We start from the raw sequence: 27,941 nt of genomic DNA on the forward strand, positions 1-27,941 counted from the left end.
ATGTGCCTCATGCATTACACGCTCTCGAAATGAATGCTAAAATTGCATTTGCCTTCCTTACTATTGACTCATCCTGCAAGTTAACCTTTTTGGAATCCTGCACAGGCACTCGCAAGTCCTTTTGCACATCTGATTTTTGAAATTTCTCCTCATTTAGAGAATAGTCTATGCCTTTATTCCTTCCATTAAGGTGTGTGACCATATACTTCCCTGCACTATATTCCATCTGCCACTTCTTTGCCCATTCTCCCAATCTGTCTAAATACTTCCGCAGACTCCCTGGTTCCTCTACACTACCTGCCCTTCTGTCTATTTTCATATCATCTGCAAACTTGGCCATAAAACCATCAATTCCTTCATCCAAATTGTTGATACATTGTTGATGCATGAAAAGATGTGTCCCAACAACAGCCCCTACAGAACACCACTAGTCACTAGCAGCCAATCAGAGTAGAACCCCTTTATCCCACATTTTGCTTCCTGCCAGTTAGCCAAACTTCTATCCATGCTAGTACCTTTCATATAGTGTATGTAATACCATGGGCTCTTATCTTGTTAAGCAATCTCATGTATGGCACCTTGTGAAAGGCTTTCTGAAAATCCAAGTAAACAACATCTACTGACTCTCCTTTGTCTATCCTGCTTGTAATTTCCTCAACGAATTCCATCAGATTTGTCAGGCAAGATTTCCCCTTAAGGAAACCATGCTGACTTTGACATACTTCATCATGTGCTTCCAAGTACCCTGAAACAACATCCTTAATAATGGACTCCAACATCTTCCCAAATACTGAAGACAGACTAACTGGCCTATAAATGTCTTTCTTCTGCCTCTCTCCCTTCTTAAAGACTGGAGAGACATTAGTAATTTTCCATTGCTCTGGAACCATTCCAGTATCTAGTGATTCTTGACAGATCATTAATAATGCCTCCATGATCTCTTCATCTACCTCTTTCAGAACCCTGGGGTGTAGTCCATCTGGTCCAGGTGATTTACCTACCTTCAGTTTTTCAAGAACCTTCTCCTTAGTGACAGCAACTACACTCACTTCTGACTCCTGACACTCTCAAATTTCTGGCACACTGCTAATTTCCTCCATAAAGAAGACTGACACAAAATACATACTAAGTTTGTCCGCCATTTCTTTGTCCCTCATTATTACCTCTCCATCATCTTTTTCCCATGCCCCTGTATCCACACTCACCTCCCTTTTTCTCTTCATGTATCTAAAAAAAAACTTCAGTATCCTCTTTAATATTATTCGCTAACTTACCTTCATATTTCATCTTTTCTCTCCATATATTTTTTTTAGTCGCCTTCTGTTGGTTTTCAAATCAAAGGAAGAAGATGACATAGTGCAGTGAAGATGATGATATCGTGCAGAAATAGATGATTAGCCATAAAACTGTTGCATAGTGCAAAGGGCATGATGATCTGTTCCTGCTCATTTCTACATTACTGTTTAAGGAACTTAAAAGAATAATATTAGTTAAAAAAAAACTGAAGGATTACAGGTATTACAACGTGGCAAATCATCTCCAGAGATCAAATCCTAAAAAAGGATCCCAGCAAAGATGGTGGATATATTAACAGGGTATTTCAAAACCCCAGGAATCTGGAACTAACTTTATGGATTGGAGAGTAGCAATGTAACTCAACTTCATGAAGGACAAAAAAGAAATAAATAGAGAAAGAAAGATTATTTAGTTTGGCTGGTTGTCAAGAACATGCTTTAATCAATAACCAAGAATAGGGTAACTGGAGTCTTTGAAAGTCAGAATATAGTTAGACATGGTTTCATTGTTTTATGAAAAGAAACTTGTGGATTAGAGTAATGCATGCAAAATGCTGGAGGAATTCAGCAGGTCAGGTGGGACCTATGCAAAGGAAACTCAGTCAACGTTTTGGGCGGAGACCCTTCATCTGTAAAGAAAGGGAGAAGAAGTAAGAATAAGAAGGTAGGAGAGGGGAATGGTTTCAAGCTAGAAGATGATAGGTGAAGCCATGTGAGGGGGAAGGTAGGTGGGTGGGTGAGGGGGTTAAAGTGAGAAGCGGGGGAGGTGATAAGGGGGAAAGATAATGGACTGGAGGAGAATGAACCTGATAAGAGAGGAGAGTGGATCGGGCAGAAAGGTAAGGAGGAGGGACACTAGAGGGTGGTGATAGGTCGGTAAAGAGGAGAAAGGAGCAGGGAGCCAGAATGGTGAATGGAAGAAGAAAGAAGGGGAAGGGTATCAAAATTACTGGCTTAGAAAAATCAATGTTCATGCTGTCAGGCTACCCAGACAGAACATGAAGTGCTTGCTCTTCCGGCCTAAGAGGCCTAATCTTGTGTATGAGAGTTTTTTGAAAAAGTAATGTCCACGGGAATGGTACCAGAGGACTGGAGGGAGGCAAATGTTGTCCCCTTGTTCAAAAAAAGGTAATAGGGATAGTCCGGGTAATTATAGACCAGTGAGCCTTACGTCTGTGGTGAGAAAGCTGTTGGAAAAGATTCTTAGATATAGGATCTATGGGCATTTAGAGAATCATGGTCTGATCAGGGACAGTCAGCATGGCTTTGTGAAGGGCAGATCGTGTCTAACAAGCCTGATAGAGTTCTTTGAGGAGGTGACCAGGCATATAGATAAAGGTAGTGCAGTGGATGTGATCTATATGGATTTTAGTAAGGCATTTGACTTGGTTCCACACGGTAGGCTTATTCAGAAAGTCAGAAGGCATGGGATCCAGGGAAGTTTGGCCAGGTGGATTCAGAATTGGCTTGCCTGCAGAAGACAGAGGGTCATGGTGGAAGGAGTACATTCAGATTGGAGGATTGTGACTAGTGGTGTCCCACAAGGATCTGTTCTGGGACCCCTACTTTTCGTGATTTTTATTAACAACCTGGATGTAGGGGTAGAAGGGTGGGTTGGCAAGTTTGCAGACGACACAAAGATTGGTGGTGTTTTAGATAGTGTAGAGGATTGTCGAAGATTGCAGAGGGACATTGATAGGATGCAGAAGTGGGCTGAGAAGTGGCAGATGGAGTTAAACCTGGAGAAATGTGAGGTGGTACACTTTGGAAGGACAAACTCCAAGGCAGAGTACAAAGTAAATGGCAGGATACTTGGTAGTGTGGAGGAGCAGAGGGATCTGGGGGTACATGTCCACAGATCCCTGAAAGTTGCCTCACAGGTGGATAGGGTAGTTAAGAAAGCTTATGGGGTGTTAGCTTTCATAAGTCGAGGGATAGAATTCAAGAGTCGCGATGTAATGATGCAGCTCTATAAAACTCTGGTTAGGCCACACTTGGAGTACTGTGTCCAGTTCTGGTTGCCTCATTATAGGAAGGATGTGGAAGCATTGGAAAGGGTACAGAGGAGATTTACCAGGATTCTGCCTGGTTTAGAGAGTATGCATTATGATCAGAGATTAAGGGAGCTAGGGATTTACTCTTTGGAAAGAAGGAGGATGAGAGGAGACATGATAGAGGTGTACAAGATAATAAGAGGAATAGATAGAGTGGATAGCCAGCGCCTCTTCCCCAGGGCACCACTGCTCAATACAAGAGGATATGGCTTTAAGGTAAAGGGTGGGAAGTTCAAGGGGGATATTAGAGGAAGGTTTTTTACTCAGAGAGTGGTTGGTGCGTGGAATGCACTGCCTGAGTCAGTGGTGGAGGCAGATACACTAGTGAAGTTTAAGAGACTACTAGGCAGGTATATGGAGGAACTTAAGGTGGGGAGTTATATGGAAGGCAGGGTTTGAGGGTCGGCACAACATCGTGGGCCGAAGGGCCTGTACTGCGCTGTACTATTCTATGTTCTATGTTAATTTTCAAAGTAGAGAAGGTGGTTTCAATGAATGTTGCATATCAGGATTTCTGAAAAAAATGATGAAGTGCCATACACAAAATTAGTTCATAAAATAAGGGCTGTGGATAAGAGAATAAAGATATGGACATAGATTTTGATAAAATATAGAAAATAAAATGAACATGTAATTTGCAACACAAAAGATTATGCAGATACTAAAGTCTAAAGGAACACTCACAAAATGGTGGAGGAATTCAGCAGTAACACTCACAACACGCTGGAGGAATTCCGCAGGTCAAGCAGCATCTATAGAAATGAATAAATAATTGATGCTTCAGGCCAAGATGTTTCTTCAGGACTGGTGATGAAGTGGGAAGACACCAGTTTAAAATGGGATTAGCTAGAAGATGATAGATGATGCCTGGGTGGTGGGAAAGGTAAAGGGCTGGAGAGGAAGGAACCTGTCAGGAGAGGAGAGTAGACCATGAGAAAAAGAGAAGAAGGAGGGGCATCAGGGAAATGTGACAGACAGGTAAGGAGAAGGGGTAACAGGCTAGGGTGGGGAATCGAAGAAGAGGAAAGGAGAAGTGATTTTTTTTTACCGGAAAAAGAAATCGATGTTCTTTCCATCAGCTTGGAGACTATCCAGATTGGAATATGAGGTATTGCTCTCCAGCCTGAGTGTGCCCTCATCATGGCAAAAGAGGAGGCCACAGATCAACATGTCAGAATGGGAATGGGGATAGGAATTAAAATGGTTGGGAAATTCTGCTCTAGGCAGATGGACCATTGGAATGTGTTACCTTATGGGTGCTGCAAGGATAATGCTGGTCACACAGCTATTCACAGTCATAGAATCTCAGAATAATATAAATGTTACATGATGTCTGTGGGCCCAAAGAAACAGTTGAATCTTTATTACGTATGTTTTATATTCCATATCTTTCCAATTTTTCACCACTTATATGTTATTCTGCTTTTTGTTTTCTACTTGATCCCATCTGCACTACCCGCAGCATTCCAATTTAGTACAGTTCGCTAAGCAAGCAATGCAATTGTATTTCATCATGCTTGCTTTTGGCAGGACCCAAGAACCCAGTAAGAAATATCTATCAAAATTACAATCCTTTATTTTTATTGTCTGTCTTGCACATCTCAACAATTTATATTCTGTATTGCAAGGCTATGGGAAAACTTGTGAAGCTAAAAAATGAAAAAAAAATCAAATTAAGATCCATAATCAGTAATGTGTCAAAAACATGTACAAAAACACCATCTTCTATAGTTGTACCATGGAGAGCATTCTGACAGGCTGCATCACTGTCTGGTATGGAGGGGCTACTGCACAGGACTGAAAGAAGCTGCAGAAGGCTGTAAATCTGGTCAGCTCCATCTTGGCCACTAGCCTACAAGGTACCCAGGACATCTTCAAGGAGCGGTGTCTCAGAAAGGCAGCGTCCATTATTAAGGACCGCCAGCACCCAGGGCATCCCCTTTTCTCATTGTTACCATCAGGTAGGAGGTACAGAAGCCTGAAGGCACACACTCAGCGATTCAGGAACAGCTTCTTCCCCTCTGCCATCCAATACCTAAATGGACATTGAAGCTTTGGAAACTACCTCACTTTTTAAATATGCAGTGCTTTTTTGCACTATTCAATATACGTAATAGATTTACTTGTTTATTTATTATGTTTTATTTTATTTATTATTTTTCTCTCTCTGATAAATTATGTATGGCATTCAACTGCTGCTGCTAAGTTAACAAATTTCACGTCACGTGCGGGTGATAATAAACCAGATTCCGATTCTGATCTCCCATTGTCTACATGTTCCATTTTATTCAGCATTTGATCAGCAAAGTGACCTGCCATAGTGTATTTTGTGAAGCTGTAATATTAGTAATCTAACCTGTAGAACACGATTTGATGGAATGTTTAATGTACATACAGCTAAAATAATATTACAGATTGACAGTCCAAAGTTGAACACAGCGAAGTCCACTTTTCGGTTAGCACGTTGACTCAATAACCCTGAATGGTTCTTGAAAAGATGTAATTATTTAATTTCCCGATTTTTCCCCCCACCCATGTCGTAACTGGAATGGCTAGAATTAGAGGCGCTGGAGAATCAGCGGTCGGATGTGACGCCTGGTTAAGTTTGCGGTCCAAGCGTAGGATGTTTTAACGGAAGAGGTAGATGAGTCTTGTTTGTGTTGGTGACTTTCCATAAACGCTCTTTACGTGTGTCACAACACAACAAAGGGCGTATAAAACATATTGCCTCTGCTGTGTGTATATTCCTCGGGGCCATTTCCTCTCTACTTTCTACTGTGCACTGTACATTTTCTTAGATATGTCACTCCGACCAACACTGACCAGCTTTTCGAAGCTTTTAGTTGGCGGCAGATTAATATCCGGAGCGGAGTAACAAAGGATTAGGATTGCGGTCATAGTTTTGCCGCTGGGTTTTGGAGTGCCAAATAGCTCCGTGTTTTATTGGAACCACCTTCCTCTGGCAGTCACCAGCAGCAGGGAGGAGGAAGGGAGCGAACCTATTAAAGTGAGTTTAGGCGGGACATTGAGCCAGTTGGAAAGGTAAATGTGCTTAAGTAAGAGCGTTTCTCTTTCAGCGTAGCTGACGACTGAATATTACCGAGGGGTTCCAATTATTAAGTAGGTTAATATGTTTTAATGAATTATATGTTACTAGCATAACATAATAAGTATGTATTTTCTTATAAATATGGGGTACAAGGATGGACTGCTGGGTAGTTAATGATTGGATTCTTACTTGTAATAGTTTTCCTTTAGAATTCCAATTTAGAGGTTGCTTATCTGTGGAGGGTTAGAAAGAAATTGACTGACTAGAATATAGTTTGCTCCGTGCAAGCAAAATCCATGGGAAACTCAGTTCCTTCCTGCTTGCGGGTGTTAACTATTCATAGGCTTTAAATAGCCTAGAAAGCATGCGTAGCATTTGCCACCTACTTGTTCTCTCAGTGTTAATGTATGCTTTTTTCCTAACTCAATGGATCGGTGCAATCTCCCTAGTACAGCCTTTACTTCGTCCGTGTACTCAGCGAAGTTTAACTCTTGAAAGCAGTGGTAACCCAAGTTTAAATTTGAGAATTAATGTCTTTTTGGCGTGTATCAGAATTTTGCAAGATGTAGCGAGTATGTTAGACAAAATCTAGATACTGAAACGGCATTTGGTCTCGAATGTATCAATTTACAAATGTTGCAATTCTTTTATCCAGTAACATACACGACTTTATTGTACTTGTGTGGAATGCGTTGACGTTTATCTGATGTGCAAACACAAGTTGTTTGTTTTTGACTGATTTAACATTGTTTCTATGGACAGGCATTATTATTCGATGTTTGTTCTTTGGAACAGGTCCAGCCGGCAGCTATCAGACGTGAAGGGTGCAGTTTTTTGAAAACAGTAAACATTTTGTTGACCTGAACAGGAGCTATTTTATGTGTTTTTCTATCAGAGGGGGCAAATTTTCCTTAAAAATTACACCCGAAATACAGTGCAGGTACTGAAGCGTTAAAATTACAAATGCCCGAAACTGTGATGAAATATATGTACATTGATAGTAAATTTGATTTGATCTTTGAAAATATGAAAGTAAGTCTGCTGCTATATCTAAAAGATGGGCAATGGCGTGGCCATTGTTTTTATTACAACATCTGAAAGCTGAACCTCAGACAGCTCACGGATCGGATCCACTTGCAGTAGCGGTAAGAACCAAGCAAACGAAGCAAGGAATAAGAGAACATGAACTCCACGCACGGGAGCGGTATCTATGTCTGCATAAATAATGGGGGGGGGGGAGTTGTAATAATATATGAAAGCCCGATATCAGGCAGTTGATGCATTAAAAAGAAAGTGTATATACAAAAATCTACTTGTGGTGGAGATTCACCTCTACCAAAGGAGGTATAAGGCGCTCCTTCCCTCCGCTGGCTTGCAGGTCACCCTTGGTCAAGGTGTATTCCCCCCCGCACCCACCCCGATCAGGGTCATGTGAAGTCACAGGCGCAGGTGGTGGATGGTCGTATGAGCAGCTGGTGCATATCACAAGTCCTGGTTATGCGACACTGACGCCAAGTAGGCAGTCTGAAGAGTGTTGATAATGGCTCGAGTCACCCATCTTGTAAAGACACTGTCCACCAGAAAGGAATGGCAAACCGCTTCTGTAGAGAAAAAAATGCCAAGAATAATCATGATCATGGGACCATGGTCGCCTACGTCTAACTACGCTGCGCATAATGATAATGATGACAGTAATGTAAATAAATAGAACCACTCGGTACAAGCACCACACACAGTAAAGTGCTGGTGGAACGCAGCAGGCCAGGCAGCATCTGTAGGAAGAAGTACAGTCGACGTTTCGTGCCGAGACCCTTCGTCAGGTCTAACTGAAAGAAGAGATAGTAAGAGATTACTTGGTACAAGTAAGAAAACCACGCTGTACAAGATGTTTTTCCGCGATCGCATGTACCTGCCGATCTCCCTCCCGGCACTTATCCTTGTAAGCGGAACAAGTGCTACACATGCCCTTACACTTCCTCCCTCACCAGCATTCAGGGCCCCAGACAGTCCTTCCAGGTGAGGCAACACTTCACCTGTGAGTCGGCTGGGGTGATATACTGCGTCCGGTGCTCCCGATGTAGCCTTCTATATATTGGTGAGACCCGACGCAGACTGGGAGACCGTTTCGCTGAACACCAACGCTCTGTCCGCCAGAGAAAGCAGGATCTCCCAGTGGCCACATATTTTAATTCTACGTCCCATTCCCATTCTGATATGTCTATCCACGACCTCTTCTACTGTCAAGATGAAGCCACACTCAGGTTGGAGGAACAACATCTTATATTCTGTCTGGGTAGTCTCCAACCTGATGGCATAAACAATGATTTCTCTAACTTCCGTTAATGCCCCACCTCCCCTTCATACCCCATCCGTTATTTATTTATTTATGTATTATTATTATTTTTTTCTCTCTGTCCTTTTTCTCCCTCTGTCCCTCTCACTATACTCCTTGCCCATCCTCTGGGCTTCTCCCCTTTCTTTCTCCCTAGGCATCCCATCCCATGATCTTCTCATATCCCTTTTGCCAACCACCTGTCCAGCTCTTGGCTCCATCCTTCCCCCTCCTGCCTTCTCCTATCATTTTGGATCTCCCCCTCCTCCTCCCACTTTCAAATCTCTTACTTTCTCTTCTTTCAGTTAGCCCTGACAAAAGGTCTCGGCCCAAAACGTCGACTGTACCTCTTTCTAAAGATGCTGCCTGGCCTGCTGCATTCACCAGCAATTTTTATGTGTGTTACCTGATTATGTCTTTTGGTTTCTGTAAAATGTTTAAATGACCTTTAGAACTTTTTATTTTCCAGTTTGCTTGGCATTACCTGTGACAAGTAGCCACAGATCTCCAAAACACTTTTCCAAATTGTGTTGGAAAGGGGGGAAATCACAATCTTCCAAACCTTTATGGAGATTTTTCATTGAGCACCCCGTCTTATTGCTGTCCGGAAAACTCAAGCTAATATTCCACTCTGTTAGAGAATGGTGACATGTCACCTTTTAAGATGAGGAGCCACACAAGCTGACAATCTCTTTAGATGATGACACTGTCCTTTCAGGGTGAAGAAAATGTTCAAAACAATAAATGAGTCAACAAATTGAGTTTGGGTTGGGCCTGATTTGCCAGCCGTGCTCATTTATAATGGGGTAATTCATCTGCTTGAACTGGAGAAAATCAATCAATAAAGTTAGACTATTATGAACTTGAGCTTTGGGAAATCCATCGTTGTGGATTTTAGTATTTGCTTATTGTGAATAATTCCTTAATAGGAAACTACATTTGCTCACTGTTGTATTCAGTTATTTGGGGCTTTTCCCTCTCCCACTTCACAGCCATTAGTTTGTCCTACAGTGCATCTTCACATCAAATTCAAAGTTCAACAATACCTCTATATATTTAATTTGCAGTAGAATCTAGGTGTGAGAAAGAAACTGTTCACAGTAAGTTGAGACTTGCTCCAAAGCTGAGAAATAAAATTTTAAGTGTTTCAAATACAATGATGAAATAATTTTCTAATTGATTGTCCACACTGAAATATAAATTTTCCTCTAATCCAACAGAATGTAACTTTCCATAAAACTGAAATCTGTTTGGTGGGCTGCATTTTTGGATTTTATTTTTAATTGAGATACTATGCGGAATAGGCCCCTCAGGGCCCTTCAAGCCGCACCACCAGTATCCCCTGACTGAGTGCCTGCCCAACTAACCTACCAACTGATACGTCTTTGAACTGAGGGAGGAAACTGGAGCACCCAGAGGAAAACATGCTATCATGGGGAGAACGTACAAACTCCTTACAGGCAGTGGTGGGATTTGAACCTGAGTCGCTGGTAGTGTAAAATATCATGATAACCATTTGCTACCTTGCTGCTCCATCAAGCTAGCTTAGTTATGGGTAAGGAGTCATTAATCATATTTTGGCTGGGAGAGGCTTTTCGCTGTAAGAGAATTGAGTCTTGTGAAGATTAAATGGAATGGTGAAGCCAAGGGGAAAATACTGCATTGTGATCTCATTGACAACTATAGAACTAGGTAAGAACTATTCTATGAAAATCAAATAGTACAGATGCTGGGATGTATGGCTTGCTCCACAGTTTGTTCATTTCATTCACTTTGGTGTATTCGGTGACATGATACTTGACACAACTTTTCACAGTAGATAGAAAAATAAGAGTAATCATTTTTGTTAATATGCAGCATTGCAGAAAAATATATTGACATTAACTGGGCTGAAGTATGGATAAATCCCAACATAAACCCTAGTTTAGATAATCCATCTAAAGGGCAAACATAGAAATTGAGAGCTGGATTTAAAGTTGGAATAATATAAATATCAGTTTCTTAAAGGCAAATGAGATCATGTACAGTATGATGAATAATTGGCAGATGGAGGAACTACCTATTAAAATATTTACTTGGTGTTATATTGTTATATGCATAACTTGTAGGGTAAGTTTCTTTTTATACTGGCCGTGTTTTTAAACCTTTCACGTTTGTTTTCATTTTGCTAATTTATTTTATTTTTGTTTTGAAATGCAGTGCAGAACAGCCTTTCCAGCACCTTGAGCCACACTGTTCAGCAATCCCCTGATTTAATCCTAACCTAATCATGGGACAAGTTACAATGAACAAATAACCTACCAATCAGTATGTCTTTGGACTGTGGGAGGAAACCAGAGCACCTGGAGGAAACCCACATGGTCATGAGGAGTTTATGTACAAACGTGCATGCAACAGCCAGACTTTAGCAGCTAACTGGCTAGAGTTTATCTAATATGAAAGGAGCAAGAATGACTGCTGCAGACTTCAATAAAATAGCATAACTCAATGACTGAAATTTGAGGGAACTGATATTCTTAAAGCCATACAGGTGTAGAATAAATTTATTAGGGCTTAATGTCCCATACAGCTACCTGCACATTTGTACATACCTGGGTTGCATATAGACCCTACCCTACTAGCCTCTTGTATCCTCTAGACAATGAAGGGCACAGGCTGTGGGCTGTGTGGAGGCCTCAGCCCTCAAAAGGCAAAACTTGGGGACATTTGCTTTTGTCAAAGCTGTAGTTGAACTTGAGTTTCTAACATTTTGACATTTCAGAAACATTTAGGGGGGGGAACTGATGCAAGCTGATGAATGATTCCTTCTAATTAGCAGAACCAGATGTCATTGAAATCAATGAGCTCTCTCAAATGGCACCAGTTCTGGCCTTGTACAGCATCAAAGCAGCAATATGTTTTTCCTCTCTGTATTAGTAGGGCAAGCAATTGGGCTTGAGGTTAAGAGCAGCAATGTTCAAGTGGTGACAGTCATAATGCCTCTTTCCTTTGCAATGATAAAATCTGAAGCTATTTCAATTGTCCAGTGAAAGGCCATGACTTATACAATGATCATGGGTCTGTTCTCATGGAGAGGGGTGGGGGGAGGAAGATGAACAGAGAAAAGGTATTCAAATTAAGGAGGACATTTAAAATTACTTAGCTGATGGAAGTAAGACTGAAGGAAAATACTAGCAAAATAAGTCTTGTTCTTTTTCACAAAAATACCTTGATCTTGGTAACTGGACACTAGTTGTTCATCACTTGTCTGCATTTCTGAGCCTTCATCCAATCTAATTTTAAGTAGAAAATGCATTTTCAACAACTGTTATGTGTTAATCCTATGCTTAGAATATCTATATGAATCCATAGATTACGCTAAGATGTTTCTAAAGGATGTCAGAGTAGTCAGACACTGTGCACTTTGGGAACTGGGTGATGAATTTGATTCTTTTGTTATCCCACTGATCATCCAGTTATAATTCTGATCGAAATTTACTCCTGAACTGAAACTTGGCACGTAAACACGTCATCATATCCTGCAAAACACACTGATGCGTTCAAAATAAGCATTGCAAGAAGAACTCCCCCCACCCATCCCACCTGTCCAGCTACGTGCCATGCAAAATTTTATTCTAAAGGTGTCTATGCACTTTAGCAATCATCCTGACCCCTCCCCAAAATAAATTTCCACAATCCATTGGCTAGCATTTGCCAGCTTTGCACAATGCTGCTGCTATCTCTCCACACAAGATCACATTCTACAACTGAAAAGGATTCTTGAAGTTATTGAACCATCCTCTGCCAGCTGTAAATTCTTCATTGCTGAAGTCTTTTCCCTCACCTGCTGTCTTGTACTTGAGCACAACCTTGGCTTGAACTGATGACAGGTCAAGAGGAGCACTTTTTGTTTCATGTTCCAGAAGCTTAAGACTATCTTATTTTTCACCTTGGTCACTTGCCATGTCCCATTTTGTATTATGGATCACTTAAAGGCATATATTTTCCACTTCAGTCTTGAATCAACTAAGGTTTGACATGTTCATCCTAAATAGCCACTGAGCCATAGTTGTATTTAAGCCACTATCTTGTTTGCTAAGACTTCTGCTTTTTGCACTGTCATTACTTTTATTTTGCCTTGGTGTTTCACTATGTTTATTTGACATTTTCACTGGAAAATTAATCATATTGTGCATTTGATATTACATTGTTGAAAAACTGCAAAAAATAATGTTGAAAATGATGGCTTTTTTTAACTAATCCTTTGTCTTACAAATAACATTGCTAATGTAGTCTGGACTTTAACATTTTGGATTTAAAAAAAATCCCATCTCTGCATTCGAAGGGATAAGTAATTGCGCTGAAGAATACTATGGTTGTGCTTTCAGTCTAAGGCCACCTATCGCAATATGAATCCAGCTTGATTCTAGATGTGCTGAATAATGTTTCGAATAAAGGAACAACACTTTAGGGAAAATAAAGGTCTTGAGTGTTAATATTTGAGGAAAAGTTAGATATATTTTGATATACATTATTTTAAAAAAGATAGCAGATGTGTATAGGATAGAAGGTTGTTATTAGGTGAAGTTTTGGAGGAATTTTTGAAGAGTTGAAATTATTACTTTGCCATTTTCTGTGTAATTATGTGGATAACTTTTTGCAGGTACCTTTGTGGTCCAGAATTGGATTTGCAATGAGGAAAATAAACATTCTTATCCTCCTCTGTATGGCCATGGGCTCTGTGCACTGCCGAAAGAGAAGTGCTAAAGTATTGGAACTTGGGTCGGATTTAGGAATTAAGATTTTCAATCAGGTTGTTAGTGCTAATCCAACAGAAAACATCATCTTGTCCCCACACGGAATTGCATCATTACTTTGGACGTTACATATGGGAGCTGATGGAAGAACAAAACAGCAATTAAGCAAAGCTCTAAAATACAGCTCACAAGGTTTGTTTAACTAAAAGGTGCTTTATACCAACAGTAAACTTCCTTCTTCCTATCTGAATATATTAAATAGACTTTACAATTTGAATTGTAATGGGGGGGAGAGGGTGTACATTTGAATTTGGCATTGATGTCTTGCTCTTGTAGCCATTTGAAGTAACAGGTACTTGTTTTTACAAACCATCCCCAAGGAAAACAAGCAACACACATAAAAGTTGCTGGTGAATGCAGCAGGCCAGGCAGCATCTCGAGGAAGAGGTACAGTCGACGTTTCAGGCTGAGACCCTTCGTCAAGACTAAGGGTCTCGGCCCATAACATCGACTGTACCTCTTCCTAGAGATGCTGCCTGGTCTGCTGAGTTCACCAGCAACTTTTATGTGTGTTGCTTGAAATTCCAGCATCTGCAGATTTCCTCGTGTTTGCACAAGGAAAACAATATTCTTCTGGTACTGCACTTTTAGTGAAACTGGAGAAGGTTCTTTCATTCTTCCTAAAGTAAATGGCATCCCAACTGATTAAATGGTTTTATTTTGTGTACATATTGTAATGCAATTGTAATAAATATGACTGTGGTTATTCAGTAAGAAAGTAATGGGGTGCTTGGCTTCATTTCCAAACCAGTTTGCTGCTATTCTTTTTGACTCATGGACATATTCTTTCAATGTCTTTGTTTCTAGCATTTGGCTTTTTAAAAAAATGGCTGTTTTCATGCAACTTCTCAGTCTTCATCAGACATCATAAATTGGATCATTCATAACACTGAATTTTAATTAGTACTACCTGTTGGCAAAACACTTATTCAAATGCATTGCATATTTGATGTTGAGTGATGTCATTTGCATGTCTGGAAACTTTTGTCTGCTATCACAAATTATTGCTTGCATTGTAGTATTGGTGTCAGATACAGTATTTGATTCACTATAGTAGGGGTTCTCAGCCTTTTATTTATGCCACGGACTCAGGTTTGGAACCCCTGCATTATAGAGGCATTTGTCAAATGTAACTAATACAAAATTAATGGATGTTTAGACTAAATATTTAATGCTCACTTTTATTTTGTAGCCAGGTACCTCTGATTTGAATAATACATGATTTAGAGGGTATAAAACTGAAGTTTCTCCAAGGTAACAGCCTTTCGATATTGATTCTCTTTTCAGGTACTTACAGAAAGCTCAAAAGGGTAGAGAAGTTGTTAACTGAGAACAGAAATCAGGATATAGTTACTATTGCTAATGGACTATTTGTACCAAGTGAACCTGAACTGGAGCAATCCTTTATTCAGAAAACTCATGAGATTTATCAAGCTTTACTGAGAAATGTAAATTTTAATGATCCTTCGGTAGCTGCATCCATAATCAATGAATGGACCTCAAATCAAACTAAAGGTGCGTCTTCCCTAAATCTGTTTTTTTTTTGTATCAAAGGTAATAAGATGCCATTTTATATACCGCAAATATGTGAACTGAGAAAATCTTTGCTTTTTTTCAAATAGATACTTCTCATAAAGGTTGCATGATATTTTTAAAACTTCTGCCTTGTATGAAAGATAAAGTTGTGTATCCTTCTATTTTGTTTTAGCAATTATACAGTTTAAAATAAAGGAAGCATTTTTTTCTAATTTTCTCATTTGCATGCATTCATCTGTGCTAGATTTGTATCTTTTGTAAACATTTTAAGCATATTTGTCGTTGGTATTGTGATGTGATTTCGTTGATGATGAAAGATATAACTCCCTGTTCTGCTGAAGTACATATCACAATATGCTTTGTTTCCTTAGGTATGATAACAGATATGATTTCCCCAACAATTCTCAATTCTGCGACCAGACTTGTAGTAGTCAATGCTATATTTTTTAAGGGTTTGTGGAAGTCCAGATTTCGACCAGAAAATACTCAGAATGGGAATTTCTATGCAGCTGATGGAAATGTGTATCAAGTTCCTTTGATGTTCCAAAGATCAGCATTCAATTTTGGTAAGTTTAATATTTTTGAAATGTATAGCCAGCTGATTACATAGTGTATTAGCCGATAAATCTTGGAGTACCACAAATAGGGCATAGATTTATTCTTGAAATGCTGCTATATTCCTGATCTAAAATGTATTGTATAATAAAAAATAATCACTCAAATGCAATTTGTCAATTGACATGACTGACTACACGCTTGCTAAAGCAGGCCAATTAAAATGTATACTCGTGAATTTTAATTTTCCAATTCTGAATTGCATGCATTGTTTTCTTGAATTGAATTTTCTTTTATTGAATTCCTTTTTTCAATAATTTTATTCTGTGAAATTATAAACTTTAGCATTATTATAGTTTTTCATGTCAGCAAATGCCCAAGTTGCTGTTGAATGTTGTGAACACGTTTGTTGTATCGGTACAGGTAACCAATTAAACCTAGGATTCTTCCTTAACTGTGTCCTTTAGTGATTAAGTGCTTTAACTAGTTGAGTAAAGGGACTCTGCATACATACTTATAAAACTGTTAATATTTTAGAGATCTTATTTGCATCTCTGTGATTGGTCTAATTGACTACACTTTGACAAGAAGGGCAGTGATAGGTATCTGGGTTCAGGGGTAATTTGTAATGTATTAAATTTCCAGTATCAGCTATTATCAAAGTACTGAACAGCTTGTCTTGAGTTTTGCTTTGCTTTGGTATACTTAAAGCCATGGGCTGTATTTTACTGAGGTCACTCGGCACTGATATTTGACTTTTGTTTCTATAATGTGAGAGATGGCAAATGACACACTGTCCTTCCAGATGAGGCAACACTTCACCTGTGAAACTGTCTCGGGTCATGTACTGTATCTGGTCCTCCCAATGTGGCCTCCTCTACACTGGTGAGACCCAATGTAGGTTGCAGGACCACTTTGTTGAGCACCTTCGCTGTACCTGCAAAAAGTATGATTTACCAGTGGCCAACGATTTTAATTCCAATCATCATTCCCATTGTGTTGGTCCATGGCTTCCTCTACTGTCAAGATGTGGACACTGTCAGATGGGAGAAGCATCATCTTGTATTCCGTCTGGATAGTTTTCAACAGGAGTGTAGAGCATCAATTTCTCTAACTTCTAGTGATTCCTTTCTCAGCACACCTCCCCATTTTTCCCTTCCATCTTACCCTTCCCTCTTATTCATTTCCCTACTCTAGCTCTCCTCCTACCTGTTCTCCTCACCTACCTATCTCCACCCCCTAGTGACCCTCCTCCTTCCCTTTCTGTCATGATCCACTCTCCTCTCCTATCAGATCCCTTCTTCTTCACCCTTTACCTTTTTCACCTATCACTTTACGGTTTCTTACCTCATCTCCTCTTCTCCACCCTCATCCCCCTAGCTTCAACTGTCAACTTCTAGCTTGTGCTCCTTCACCTACCTCTCCACCACCTATGCTGCCTTCTTTCCCCCACATTTCCAGTCCTGATGAAGGGTCTCAGCCCAAAATGATGACTATATATTTATTTTCATTGATGTTGCCTGACCTGCTGAGTTCTTCCAGCATCTTGTTTATATTGCTCTGGATTTTAAGCATCTACAGAATCTCTTGTGTTTATATGGTGATAATTTTGATTATTGGATTTTATTTTATAGGTATTACCAACACACCTGCAAATGTGAGATATTATGTCCTTGAGATGCCATACCATGGCGAGACCATTAGCATGTTTATTGTTCTTCCAGAGAATATTGGTATCCCACTCTCTGAAATAACTCCTCACATTAATACACAAACTATAAATAGCTGGAAGAAAATTATAACAGGAAAGAAACTTGAACTTTCCATACCCAGGTAAGCATGAAGCACTCAAATCTATTCGAAATTTCCTGTATATTGAGGTATGAACTCAGGCAGGGAAGGCAATCCTTCTAGAGTATGCACCCAAATTGGTGATTATCTCAAATTCTCTTGTGTATTTTGAGCAGAGTTTATCATTAATTAATAAATTAGTAACAATAATTATAGACTTGAAAAAGGATGACTCCTGTTGATTATTACATGTATTCAATTTTATTCAATTTTTTTTTACTAGTAGTAGTAACAGAAATAAGCATTTTTGAAAACTTTTAAGAACTATTTTTTTAAAATTACTACATTTCCTGTGAAAATATCTCACTGCTCTTAGGTTGTAAAAATTCATTCACTGCTTCATTTGGCAGTATAGGTGATCGTTATGTAACTAATGAGAGGGGTTTAAAGAATTGAAGGGCAGCATTGCGTGCCATGTGCAGGCAACTTTTTTTTGCTCATACCTCCTTGGGCACAAGTGCCAAAGGTTTGCTACCCCTGATTTTTGGGCAAACCAGTTACTGTGAGTGCTACGAAAATCTGTGTATAAATTAGTAACAGACAAAATATTTCTAATTGTCTTTTCTGTATCCTACAGAAGTAGCAGGCTCTAAATGCTAAATTAATTTGGTGCTAACAGACTTTTATATTTGTAGATTCACTGCTGAAACAGAAACTAGCCTGGAGAAACTACTTCCATCTTTTGGAATTACTGACATGTTTGATGAAACTAAAGCAGATTTTAGAAAAATCAGTAGTAAGTAGCATCTCTTGTCTGAATAACTTTGCAAAAACTTTTTTGGCTTCAATATAAATTGCAACAATTTCTTGCAGGGTCTGGTCAATTATATGTTTCACAAGTCCAACAAAAGGCTAAAATTGAAGTAAATGAAGATGGAACAAAGGCCTCTGCAGCAACAGGCAAGTCTATCAGCATTTCAAACTTGGCCTAAAGTGCTTTTCAAACACTTCATATAGTTGTAGTTGAATTATGGTTGTTTTGACTAATGTGTGGTTAAGATTCAGCCTATCTTGCAGAAGCAATGATAAAAATTTGAGGGGGCTGGCGAAAATGTTTCATGTAGTGACGGGAAAACTACAGGAGTTTACATTCTTCAAAAATAGATATTATGATAAATTTGATTGGTTTGTCAATGGCAATGGGCAGGCTGCTAGAAATAAAGTACTTGCTGATTTAAGTATTGGTTAATAGAGGGAGGTTGATATAAATTTGTCAGGGGCAAGTAACGATTAACTGAGAATTTTGGGCAACAACCCTATCAAATATAGTTTATTTTATATGGACTTCTAGGATGTACATTGCAATAGGTTTGTCAAAAGAATTTGAAGCTCGGAAAATAAAGATCGGTGGCAATATGGAACAGATTGAGCCAAACAATTGTGTCACATGGGTTGATTTTTCTCCCCCCAGTGTGAGGAAGGTATGGTGATGGAAAATAACAAAGAAGCAGGAAAATGTATAAACTGAACAACTTTTTCTATCATACGGTACATGGGCACAGTAGTAAAAGTTCACGGGTGACTGTTAGCTATCAGTATGATATTGCACACATCTGGAATGTTATACCAGATTATCATCCCGCCTGCTTTCATGCAGACAAGAATTTGGAATTCTAAAGTATGCTTAATGCTTGGCTCCGAACTGACTCAAATTTATACCCAAGCAATTTATTTACATTTTTTTTGCAAAAACAGAGCTATTGATAGTTGATAGAGTTTAACTTGGTAATAATGCAGTTGATCCATGGAAATGCTCCTGCAAGAACAGGACTTTGTGCCATGATGCAGAGGTAAATTTCTTGGTCACCAGGGTATCTATATGCCCATTTCTCCCCCCTTTGCATGGAGAAAAATAGGCTTTTCAGCCTTGCTCCTTTTTGTTTCAAGAAATATTGAGCAACTGTTTATTTTGATCCAACAGCTTTTGTCTGTAATGTGCAGTAGTTGGTGAATTGCTAAAGATTGCTGCTGCTTGTGTGATGGGAGGGAGAGGGGTTTCGGGGTTCTGATGTTTCTATCGTTCATTCTATGGGGTTTGTTTAGTGGATGGCTGTGGAGGGTAAGAACGTCAGATTGTATATTGTATGCATTCTCTGATCATAAATTGAACATTTAATATTCCACGTGACCTTGAACTCGCATTTGTAAAAGTACGATATAACTCTGTAATTAAGGCTAAGCTATATACAAGTTGAATAGTTTCTTTAGGAATACGATTCAAGATTACATTTTTGGAAGTAATAACAAAACATTTTGAATTAACAATGTAATCTGTAGCTGTGATCTGTTTTACAATATATTGTAGGTGACTTGTTTTGAAGTGCCTTGACTCGACTAATCACGTTGCTTCCATTGCAGTTGCTGTTCTGATGTTTAGGTCATTCAGGATCACTCCTCCATTTACAGTAAATAGACCATTTCTCTATGTAGTCTGGCACAATCCCACAGGTAATTTTGATTGATGTGCTAAAACATTTTATTCTTTGGTTGAATAACAAATGTAAATGTAAGACTCGTTGCATCTAGTGGCATGATCTCAGGGGTGACGTCCCCTCCCCGACCAAACTCTAGCAATTTTGTTTGGGTGGATGCTGCGTGTTGTGTCCCCTGTGTCACATCAGTACCCCGAAATAACATTCAGTCCACAATGTGCGGTTGAACGATTAAGATTTGATATTTAAGTATGGGGTTAGTAGAGAAACAAAAGAAAAAGAAAACAAATAAAAGGCGCCAATAATCTCATCAACATGTCCAGTGCACAAATGTTGGAGCTCTTGGATTCCCTTTCGCTGATCCTCCTTCGCTCGTTGTCAACCCCTGGGCTCCCACTCCAAGCCCAGGCCCAGCGGGTCCGGCAACCGTCTCCTCATGCCACGTCTTCTCTCTTCATCCTCCTCGCACGTTCTCCCTCAAATTCCGCACAAACAACAGCTTTCAGATACACAAGAAAGAATAACATCTATCCCAATTGGTTAGCCAATGTATACAAGTCCCATTATCACTAATTATAGTCCAAACATACTGCTATAGAGGACCACTGTCTCAGCAGTTAACAGTACAAAGGAGCTATTTTATTCACCTTAACAGTAACATAAAAGAAGAAACCCTTACATAAAACTCTGCAGGAAGTGGTATCTGAAATTAAAAACAATGTCATGACGCAATACCAACAGTGAAAGAGTTGCTGTTTCTAGTTGATGCAACATCTTTAATCAGGCTGAAGTTTATCGAACTGGGGGATAAAAAAGATGTTGCAGATGTTGGAAATCTGCAATGAAAACAATGCTGGAAATTCTCAGCAAGTAAAGATGCATCTGATTAGAGCAATGACTCTGGTTTTGATCAGATGTTCCCAGTTTCGATATAAGTGGTGGGAGAAGGGAGGTGGAGTTGAAGAGACAGGTTGTTTTAAAAAAAACATTCCTAAATTAGCGACACAGTGCAGTGTAGGTCCTTTGTAGTCCTTGAGCCAGGCTGCCCCAGCAACCTCTGACAAACCTATTAACCCTAATCTAAACACAGGACAATTTTACCATGACCAGTTAACCTACCAGGTGTGTCTTTGGACTGTTGGGGGGGTGGGGGAGGTTCACCTTGAGACCCAGGGATAACCCACACCTTCTGTGGGAAGGGGTATATTGTCCTTTTTATACTGGTACTATAAGACATGGGAGCAGAATTAGGTCATTTGGCCCATCGAGACTGCTGTGCCATTTCATGATGGCTGATCCATTTTCCCCCTCAGCCCCAATCTCCTGCCTTGATCCATATCCCTTCATGCCCTGACTATTCAAGAGTCTACAAACTCTGCCTTAAATATATCCAAAGACTTGGCCTCCACAGCCACCTGTGGTGACAAATTCCAAGACTCACCACACTCGCACTGAAGAAATTTCCCGTCATCTCAATTTCTAAAAGGATGCCTCCCTATTCTGAGGCTGTGTCCTCTAGTCCTAGACTCCCCCACTATAGAAAACATCCTCTCCACATCCATTCTATAGAGACCTTTCAATATTCCGTAGGTTTCAAATAGGTCAACCCTCATTCTTCTGAATTCCAGTGAGTAGAGGGTCAGAGATATCAAACGCTTTTCTTGTGTCAAGCTGTTTAATCCTGGAATCATTTTCATGAACCTTCTCTAATATCAGCTCTAATGTCTTGGCTAAGGAGCCCAAAACTGCTAACAATACTCCAACTAAGGCCTCACGAGTGCTTTATAAAGCCTCAACATTACATCCTTGCTTTTATATTCTAGTCCCCAAAATGAATGCTAACATAACATTTGCCTTCCTCACCAGAGATACAATCTACAAATTAACCATTAGGAAATCCTGCATGACCAAATTGCATGACCATAACTTCCTGATACTGTATTCCATCTGCTACTTTGCCCATTCTCCTAATCTAAGTCCTCCTGTAGCCTTTCTACTCCCTCAAAAATGCCTGCCTCGCCACTTATCTTCATATCATCCATAAACTTTGCCACAAGTCATCAATTAACATAAAATGTAGGAAGAACTGGTCCCAACACAGATCCCTGTGAAACACCTCTACTCAGCTGCAGCCAAGCAGAAAAGGCTCCCTTTATTCCCACTCTTTGCCTCCTGTCAATCAGACTATGCTCTATGCATGATTGTATCTTGACTGTATACTATTGGTTCTTATCTTGTTAAGCAGCCTTATGTGTGGCACCCTGCCAAAGGCCTTTTGAAAATCCAAGTACACAATATCCACCAATTCTTCTTTGTCTATCCTGTTTGTTATTTCTTCAAATAATTCTAAAATATTTGTCAGGCAAGAATTTCCCTTGAGGAAACCGTCCTGACTATTGCCTATTTTATCATCTGCCACCAAGCACTCCGAAACCACTTCCTTAACAATTGATTCTAACCTCTTCCCAACCACTGAGGTCAGGTTAACTGGCCTATAATTTCCTTTCTCCTACCTCTCCCTTCTTGAAGAGTGGAGTGACATCTGCAATTTTTCAAACTTCCAGAACCATTCTGGAATCTAGTGTTTCTTGAAAGATCATAACTAATGCCTCTACAATCTCTTCAGCCACCTCTTGCAGAACCTTGGATGTAGTCTATCTGGTCCAGGTGACTTATCTACCTTAAGAACTTTCAGTTTCCCAAATTCTTCTCTTTAGTAATGGCAACTTCTCACACTTCTGCCCTCAACACTCTCAAACTTCTGAAATACTGCTAGTGTCTTCCACAGTGAAGACTGATGCAAAATACTTATTTGATTAATCTGCCATTTCCTTCTCCCCCATTACTACCTCTCCGGCATCATTTCCCAGTCATACGCTATCTACTTTCGCCTCTCTTTTACACTTTATATAACTAAAGAAACTACTTAGAATTATTGGCCAGCTTTGTATTCCATCTTTTTCTTTGACTTTTTTAGTTGCCTTCTTTTTGGTTTTTAAAAGCTTCCAAATCCTCTAACTTCCCAGAAATGTTTGCTCTATGATGCAGTTTGCCCCCTCTTTTGGCTTTTACATTGGCTTTGACTTCTCCTGTCAGCAATGGTTATATCATTCTGCTTTTAGAATACGACTTCCTCTTGGGATATATCTATCTTGTGCCTTCCGAATTGCCCCCAGAAATTCCAGCCATTGCTGTTCTGCCATTATCCCTGCCACTGTTCTTTTCCAAGTAATTTTGGCCAGCTCCTCTCTCATGCCTCTGTAATTCCATTTCCTCCACAGCAACACTGATGCACCTGACTTTAGCTTTTCCCTCTCAAACTGCAGGGTGAATTAACCATATTATGATCACTGTCTCCTAAGGGTTCATTTACTAATCAATTCTGGTTCATTACCAAACACCCAATCCAGAATAGCTGATCCCCTAGTTAGCCTAACCACGAGCTGCTCTAAAAAGCCATCTAGTAGGCATTCTAGATATTCCCCCTCTTGGGATCCAGCACCAACCTGATTTTTCCCAACCTACCTGCACACTGAAATCCCCCATGTCTATTGTAAAGTTGCCCTTTTAAAATGATTTACTATCTCCCATTGTAATCAGGGTCTTTGCCCTTTCAGTTCCTCAGCTCTACCCACAATGATTTGACACCTTCTGATCCTATGTCACCTCTTTCGACTGTACCTCTTCCTAGAGATGCTGCCTGGCCTGCTGCGTTCACCAGCAACTTTGATGTGTGTTGCTTGAAATTCCAGCATCTACAAATTTCCTCGTGTTTGCGTCACCTCTTTCTAATCATTTGATTTGATTTTTTTTACCAACCGAGGCATGCCACACGCTCTGCCTACTTGCTTGTCCTTTCAATGCCATGTGTATTCTTGGATGTTAAGCTCCCATCTATAATCTTTCAGACACAATTCAGTGATGCTCACAACATCATACATGCCAATCTGTAACTGTACTGCAAGTTCATCTACCTTATTCCATAAACAGCATGTAGTGAAATATAACACTTTCAGTCCTGTTTTCACCATTTTAAATTTTATCTGCCTTTTACATTGCAACTCATCCTATTGACTGTACCTTTGCTCTATCATCAGCCTCTCCTTGCTAGCAGTCTCACTACACACTGCCTTTGTTTGTAACCAAACTTACCTCATCCTCGGCACTATCGCTGCTGTTCCAATTCCCCTACCAAATTAGTTTAAACCTGGTACAGATCGATACTTGGTGAATTCCATTGGTCAGTATTCATTTTAATTTTAAGTGTTCATGTAGTACATTTATAAAGTATTGGAGTTAATGATCACCTTTTAATCAAGGAAGTGACTCAACATTTGCAATTTGTCGACTTTTTGGGTGGGTGGCATTTTTGTAATTTAAAAAGTAGCCCTAAGTTTTTATATGAAAATACTAATTGAATCCTTTGAATCACTTTGCATGTAAGCTATTCCAACTTTTATCCTCAAATTAATTCCCTCTAGATCTCCTTCTGTATATAATGGCACATGCTTTGCCAAGGCATCTAACCATCCATGCTTGCTGCTTGGATACTAAATTCTGCCACATTTTCACATAACAAGTGTTGCTGACTGAAAGCCTCCTGGAAACAATTGGAGAAACTCATGCACTAGGCCTTGTGATCCAAAGTCCTACCCCACAACTTAAGAAAGCTTTCAGCAGCTGACAAGGCAATACCCTAAAGCTGTGTCATTCTTTTAAAGAAATCTGCATTGAAAAATCAATTAAAAGTCTACATTCAGCAAGATATTAAAGAATCTTTAAGTACAATGTTTGAGTATCAAAATTACTATTTAAAAATGTGATTTTTAATTTGTTTATCTTTGCATACACACAAAACTCCATTCAAGTGAATGGTTCATGGATACTCTACAGAATATAAATTGGCAGCAGGCCTGCAAGTGGGAATCCAGTAGCAGAATGTAGATTTCTGCCAACAAATCTGTTGGCATGTTTGTGCTTCCATAATTGGCATGCACTGAAGTCCTGAACTTTTGATGCCATTTTACATGAGCATAACTTGGCTGTTCACTGCTTAACTGCTGGCAAGCCAGGAAAATGTAGCACTGTCAGTGGTTTCTTTCTGAACTTTTTAGAGACGTGCTTTCAGCTGGAATTTATTTTATTGGCCTTTAACTGCAATCAATGCCATTTAATCAATAAATATAGAAATGGGGTGTCTGGAATTCCTTACAGAGCATGCTATCCCAAATTAAATATGGAATGATCATATTAGATTTTAAGTACTGTGCATACAAATCTTGTGCCATTTGTAATTCTGCCATACAAATTTCCTTAAACTGCTTCAGTACATTGGCCAGCTAGGACATCCAGTGACAAGAATAAGGCATTGCATAAATTCAGTGGAATAAAAAATATCTTCAGTTTTTTAAGACGAAATTTAGTCAACATCAGTAAAAGTGAGTGAATGGGCTGGAATTGAATTCAAGCACAATTCATCTGGATTGCAAAACCCAGTCATAATGTAATTTGAAATTATGAAATGTTGCATCACTAAGACTGGGATGACTATTTGTTTTTCTTTCCCCTTGAGTCATAGTCTACTTCCCAACCCATTCCGGTCCCCAAAGAAATTGCTTAATTCTTTCTCTTTATATACTTTGTTTCAATTATCGTTAGCAGATATTTGTGTCGTCAAACTTCCTGAAATTTTGCTAACCTCCTTCCAGTCTGATAGCCATCCTAAATTTGTCCCATCATCTCTCAATGACCATTGTAAACAATTATATAAGCTGTTATCTTGTCCCTTTCTGGGGACTTCCATTTTAATTAACCATCTATTTTTGATTTAAAGGGTGAAGAGGATTAAACATTAAAATTTATGTGAATAACTAACCCATATCTGAAAACGATCTAAATCTATGCTGTATCTATATAGATCTTTCCAGATTATCATGAAGTACTCAAACTGCATTCAGATGCTGGTGGTCTACAATTTGTATTGCACATATGGCCTTATAGAGTATGGAACAATTTGAAATGCCAGTCTCTGTATGGAAGTTGACAAAATCATTTTTAAAATTTTAAGTCAGCTTTTTTTTTAAACCTGGATGTATTGGTCAAAATACGTTCAGTTGGAATTTTGACAGGATGAATTTGGATGTTATAATTTAAACTTTAACTTCCTTGACCCAACTCTGTTTTTGTTGTCAATTATTTTTATTAGTTTGGGTTATTTTGGTTTAGTACATCTATATACAGAACAACAGGGCTTTGTACCAAAGGGTTCGTGAGGGTCATGACTGCGTAACACAAGAACCATTCATTTAGTAACTTTTGGAGGTTAATGTTTACAAAATGGATCTTAACTCAAGATGGAAAAATGTTCAAATTTGAATAGCTCCTAAAGCTACACATTTGAGATTTGCTGATTCTCTAACTTGGTATGGTAGAGCTCTAACTGCTTTTCCGTTCTGAATTGTTTACACAGGTACTGTCCTCTTCATTGGGCAGGTTTCAAAGCCATAAGAAGACAATGTGGAAAGAAAACTATTTTTGAAGCTTATTCAATGTCAAATTGCTTCTGAGTTGTTTTTAAAAAGTTCTCTTGTGTATCACCAATAACTATAATGAAAACTGGTAGATAATTCTGTATATTTTTTGCCTTGCTTGGAATGTTTCATCTGTTATTGCAGGGTTTCCTAACCATCTGTATGCAACCATGCCTTCTTAATTCAGTATTGCTCTAACATAATAATTTGAGTGAATATCCAAATAGAAGTATAATTTTTAACAGAAATTTTGCATGGAAATATTTGTTTCACAGAGGTTTGCTATACTAGAAGTAAGCTCTCTACTTGAAGATATAAACTAAAGCAATACACACAAAATGCTGGTGGAATGCAGCAGGCCAGACAGCATCCTGAAATGTCGACTGTGCTTCTTCCTATGGATGCTGTCTGGCCTGCTGCGTTCCACCAGCATTTTGTGTGTGTTGCTTGACTTTCCAGCATCTGCAGATTTCCTTGTGTTTGCATGATGTAAACTAAAGGTGTTTTATGGTAATTTGTTAGCTAAGTACTAGTCCCAGATAACTGAAACATCCCTTAGTATTATCCCTCTGTGTAACATCGTCTGCAATCATCACTCATGTCGCTATGGGGAATTTCCCATAAAGGCTGGAAATGGATTTGTAATCTTCACAACCAATTAAACAGCAATTCTTAATGCTCACTTTTATCAACTGAAGTAAATTTTTTTTACTTCTAAAAACTGCATTGTTGTATAAGTTGATCCAATGTATTACATATCCAGGGGTAATCTCCCCTCAGTAATGAATAGTGTTGTGAAAGGCCACTTCAATGCAGCATGCTGAATAATTGTAGAGGTCTTACTATTTGAATTGACAGAATGCTTTTAACTTGATGATCTAATAATTTTTTATCTATACTTAAATTTTATTGGTAATGTTAGCAAATGGGTACTTTATTGCCTCATTTACTTAATCTTAAAGCATGCAAATTGTGAAATGTAGTTGGAAGTCTCAAATGCCCTTCCAAATTTGGTTTATTAATTCTACCTACTATCTATTAAGAAGTGGCTTGTTTTTCTATGTCTTTCCGATAGCTGTATTTTTCATGGAAAAATGAGGTTTGGCATAAGTTTTGGGAAACTTCAAGCAATTTTTGTTTCAATAAAATGAATTTGATCTACTCTATTTTGACTGCAATCAGATAACAACAGACATTGGAAATATTGTCAACTTGCATTCTCATTATATTGTGATTAATGTCCAAATTGCAGTGCATAACGTTTTCCAAATTTTAAACCTGCTATTTGGACTCCTCCACAGCCTGAGAACAAGTGTATGAATAAGAGAATGTTTTTTTGTGATACATAGATAAATTTTATAATTTCAGTCAGAGAAACAACTTTGTCAGCACAGGGTAGAAATGTCACTAAATTGTATTGTTAGTATATTAGAAATATTTTATAATTGGATCTGCAAAATGCTGTAACTCCCACAGTAACTGAACAAATTCAACCAAGCTGCTTGCTTGTA

The 27,941-nt window shown here is 39.0% G+C and overlaps 1 protein-coding gene across 6 annotated transcripts; it reads left to right on the forward strand.

Annotated features, from left to right (window-relative positions):
- The first annotated feature begins 1,824 nt into the window (after window positions 1-1,824).
- Window positions 1,825-27,596, forward strand: serpine2 (serpin peptidase inhibitor, clade E (nexin, plasminogen activator inhibitor type 1), member 2). Of its 6 annotated transcripts, XM_072255476.1 has the most exons (10): window positions 6,377-6,469; window positions 7,194-7,338; window positions 13,373-13,658; window positions 14,814-15,041; window positions 15,434-15,628; window positions 17,252-17,450; window positions 18,104-18,204; window positions 18,282-18,368; window positions 19,827-19,916; window positions 26,370-27,596. In XM_072255476.1, exons 3-10 carry the CDS (start codon window positions 13,403-13,405, stop codon window positions 26,405-26,407), a joined length of 1,194 nt encoding a protein of 397 aa, XP_072111577.1. In that variant the 5' UTR covers window positions 6,377-6,469; window positions 7,194-7,338; window positions 13,373-13,402; the 3' UTR covers window positions 26,408-27,596. The 6 variants fall into 6 exon arrangements, with proteins under 6 accessions (XP_072111573.1, XP_072111578.1, XP_072111576.1 ...); XM_072255472.1 differs by lacking the exons at window positions 6,377-6,469; window positions 7,194-7,338 and adding an exon at window positions 1,825-1,959; XM_072255477.1 differs by lacking the exons at window positions 6,377-6,469; window positions 7,194-7,338 and adding an exon at window positions 6,110-6,356.
- The last annotated feature ends 345 nt before the right edge of the window (window positions 27,597-27,941 follow it).

The sequence above is a fragment of the Mobula birostris genome, chromosome 4 (genome assembly GCF_030028105.1).
Source record: "Mobula birostris isolate sMobBir1 chromosome 4, sMobBir1.hap1, whole genome shotgun sequence".
In the NCBI taxonomy this organism is placed as follows: domain Eukaryota; kingdom Metazoa; phylum Chordata; class Chondrichthyes; order Myliobatiformes; family Myliobatidae; genus Mobula; species Mobula birostris.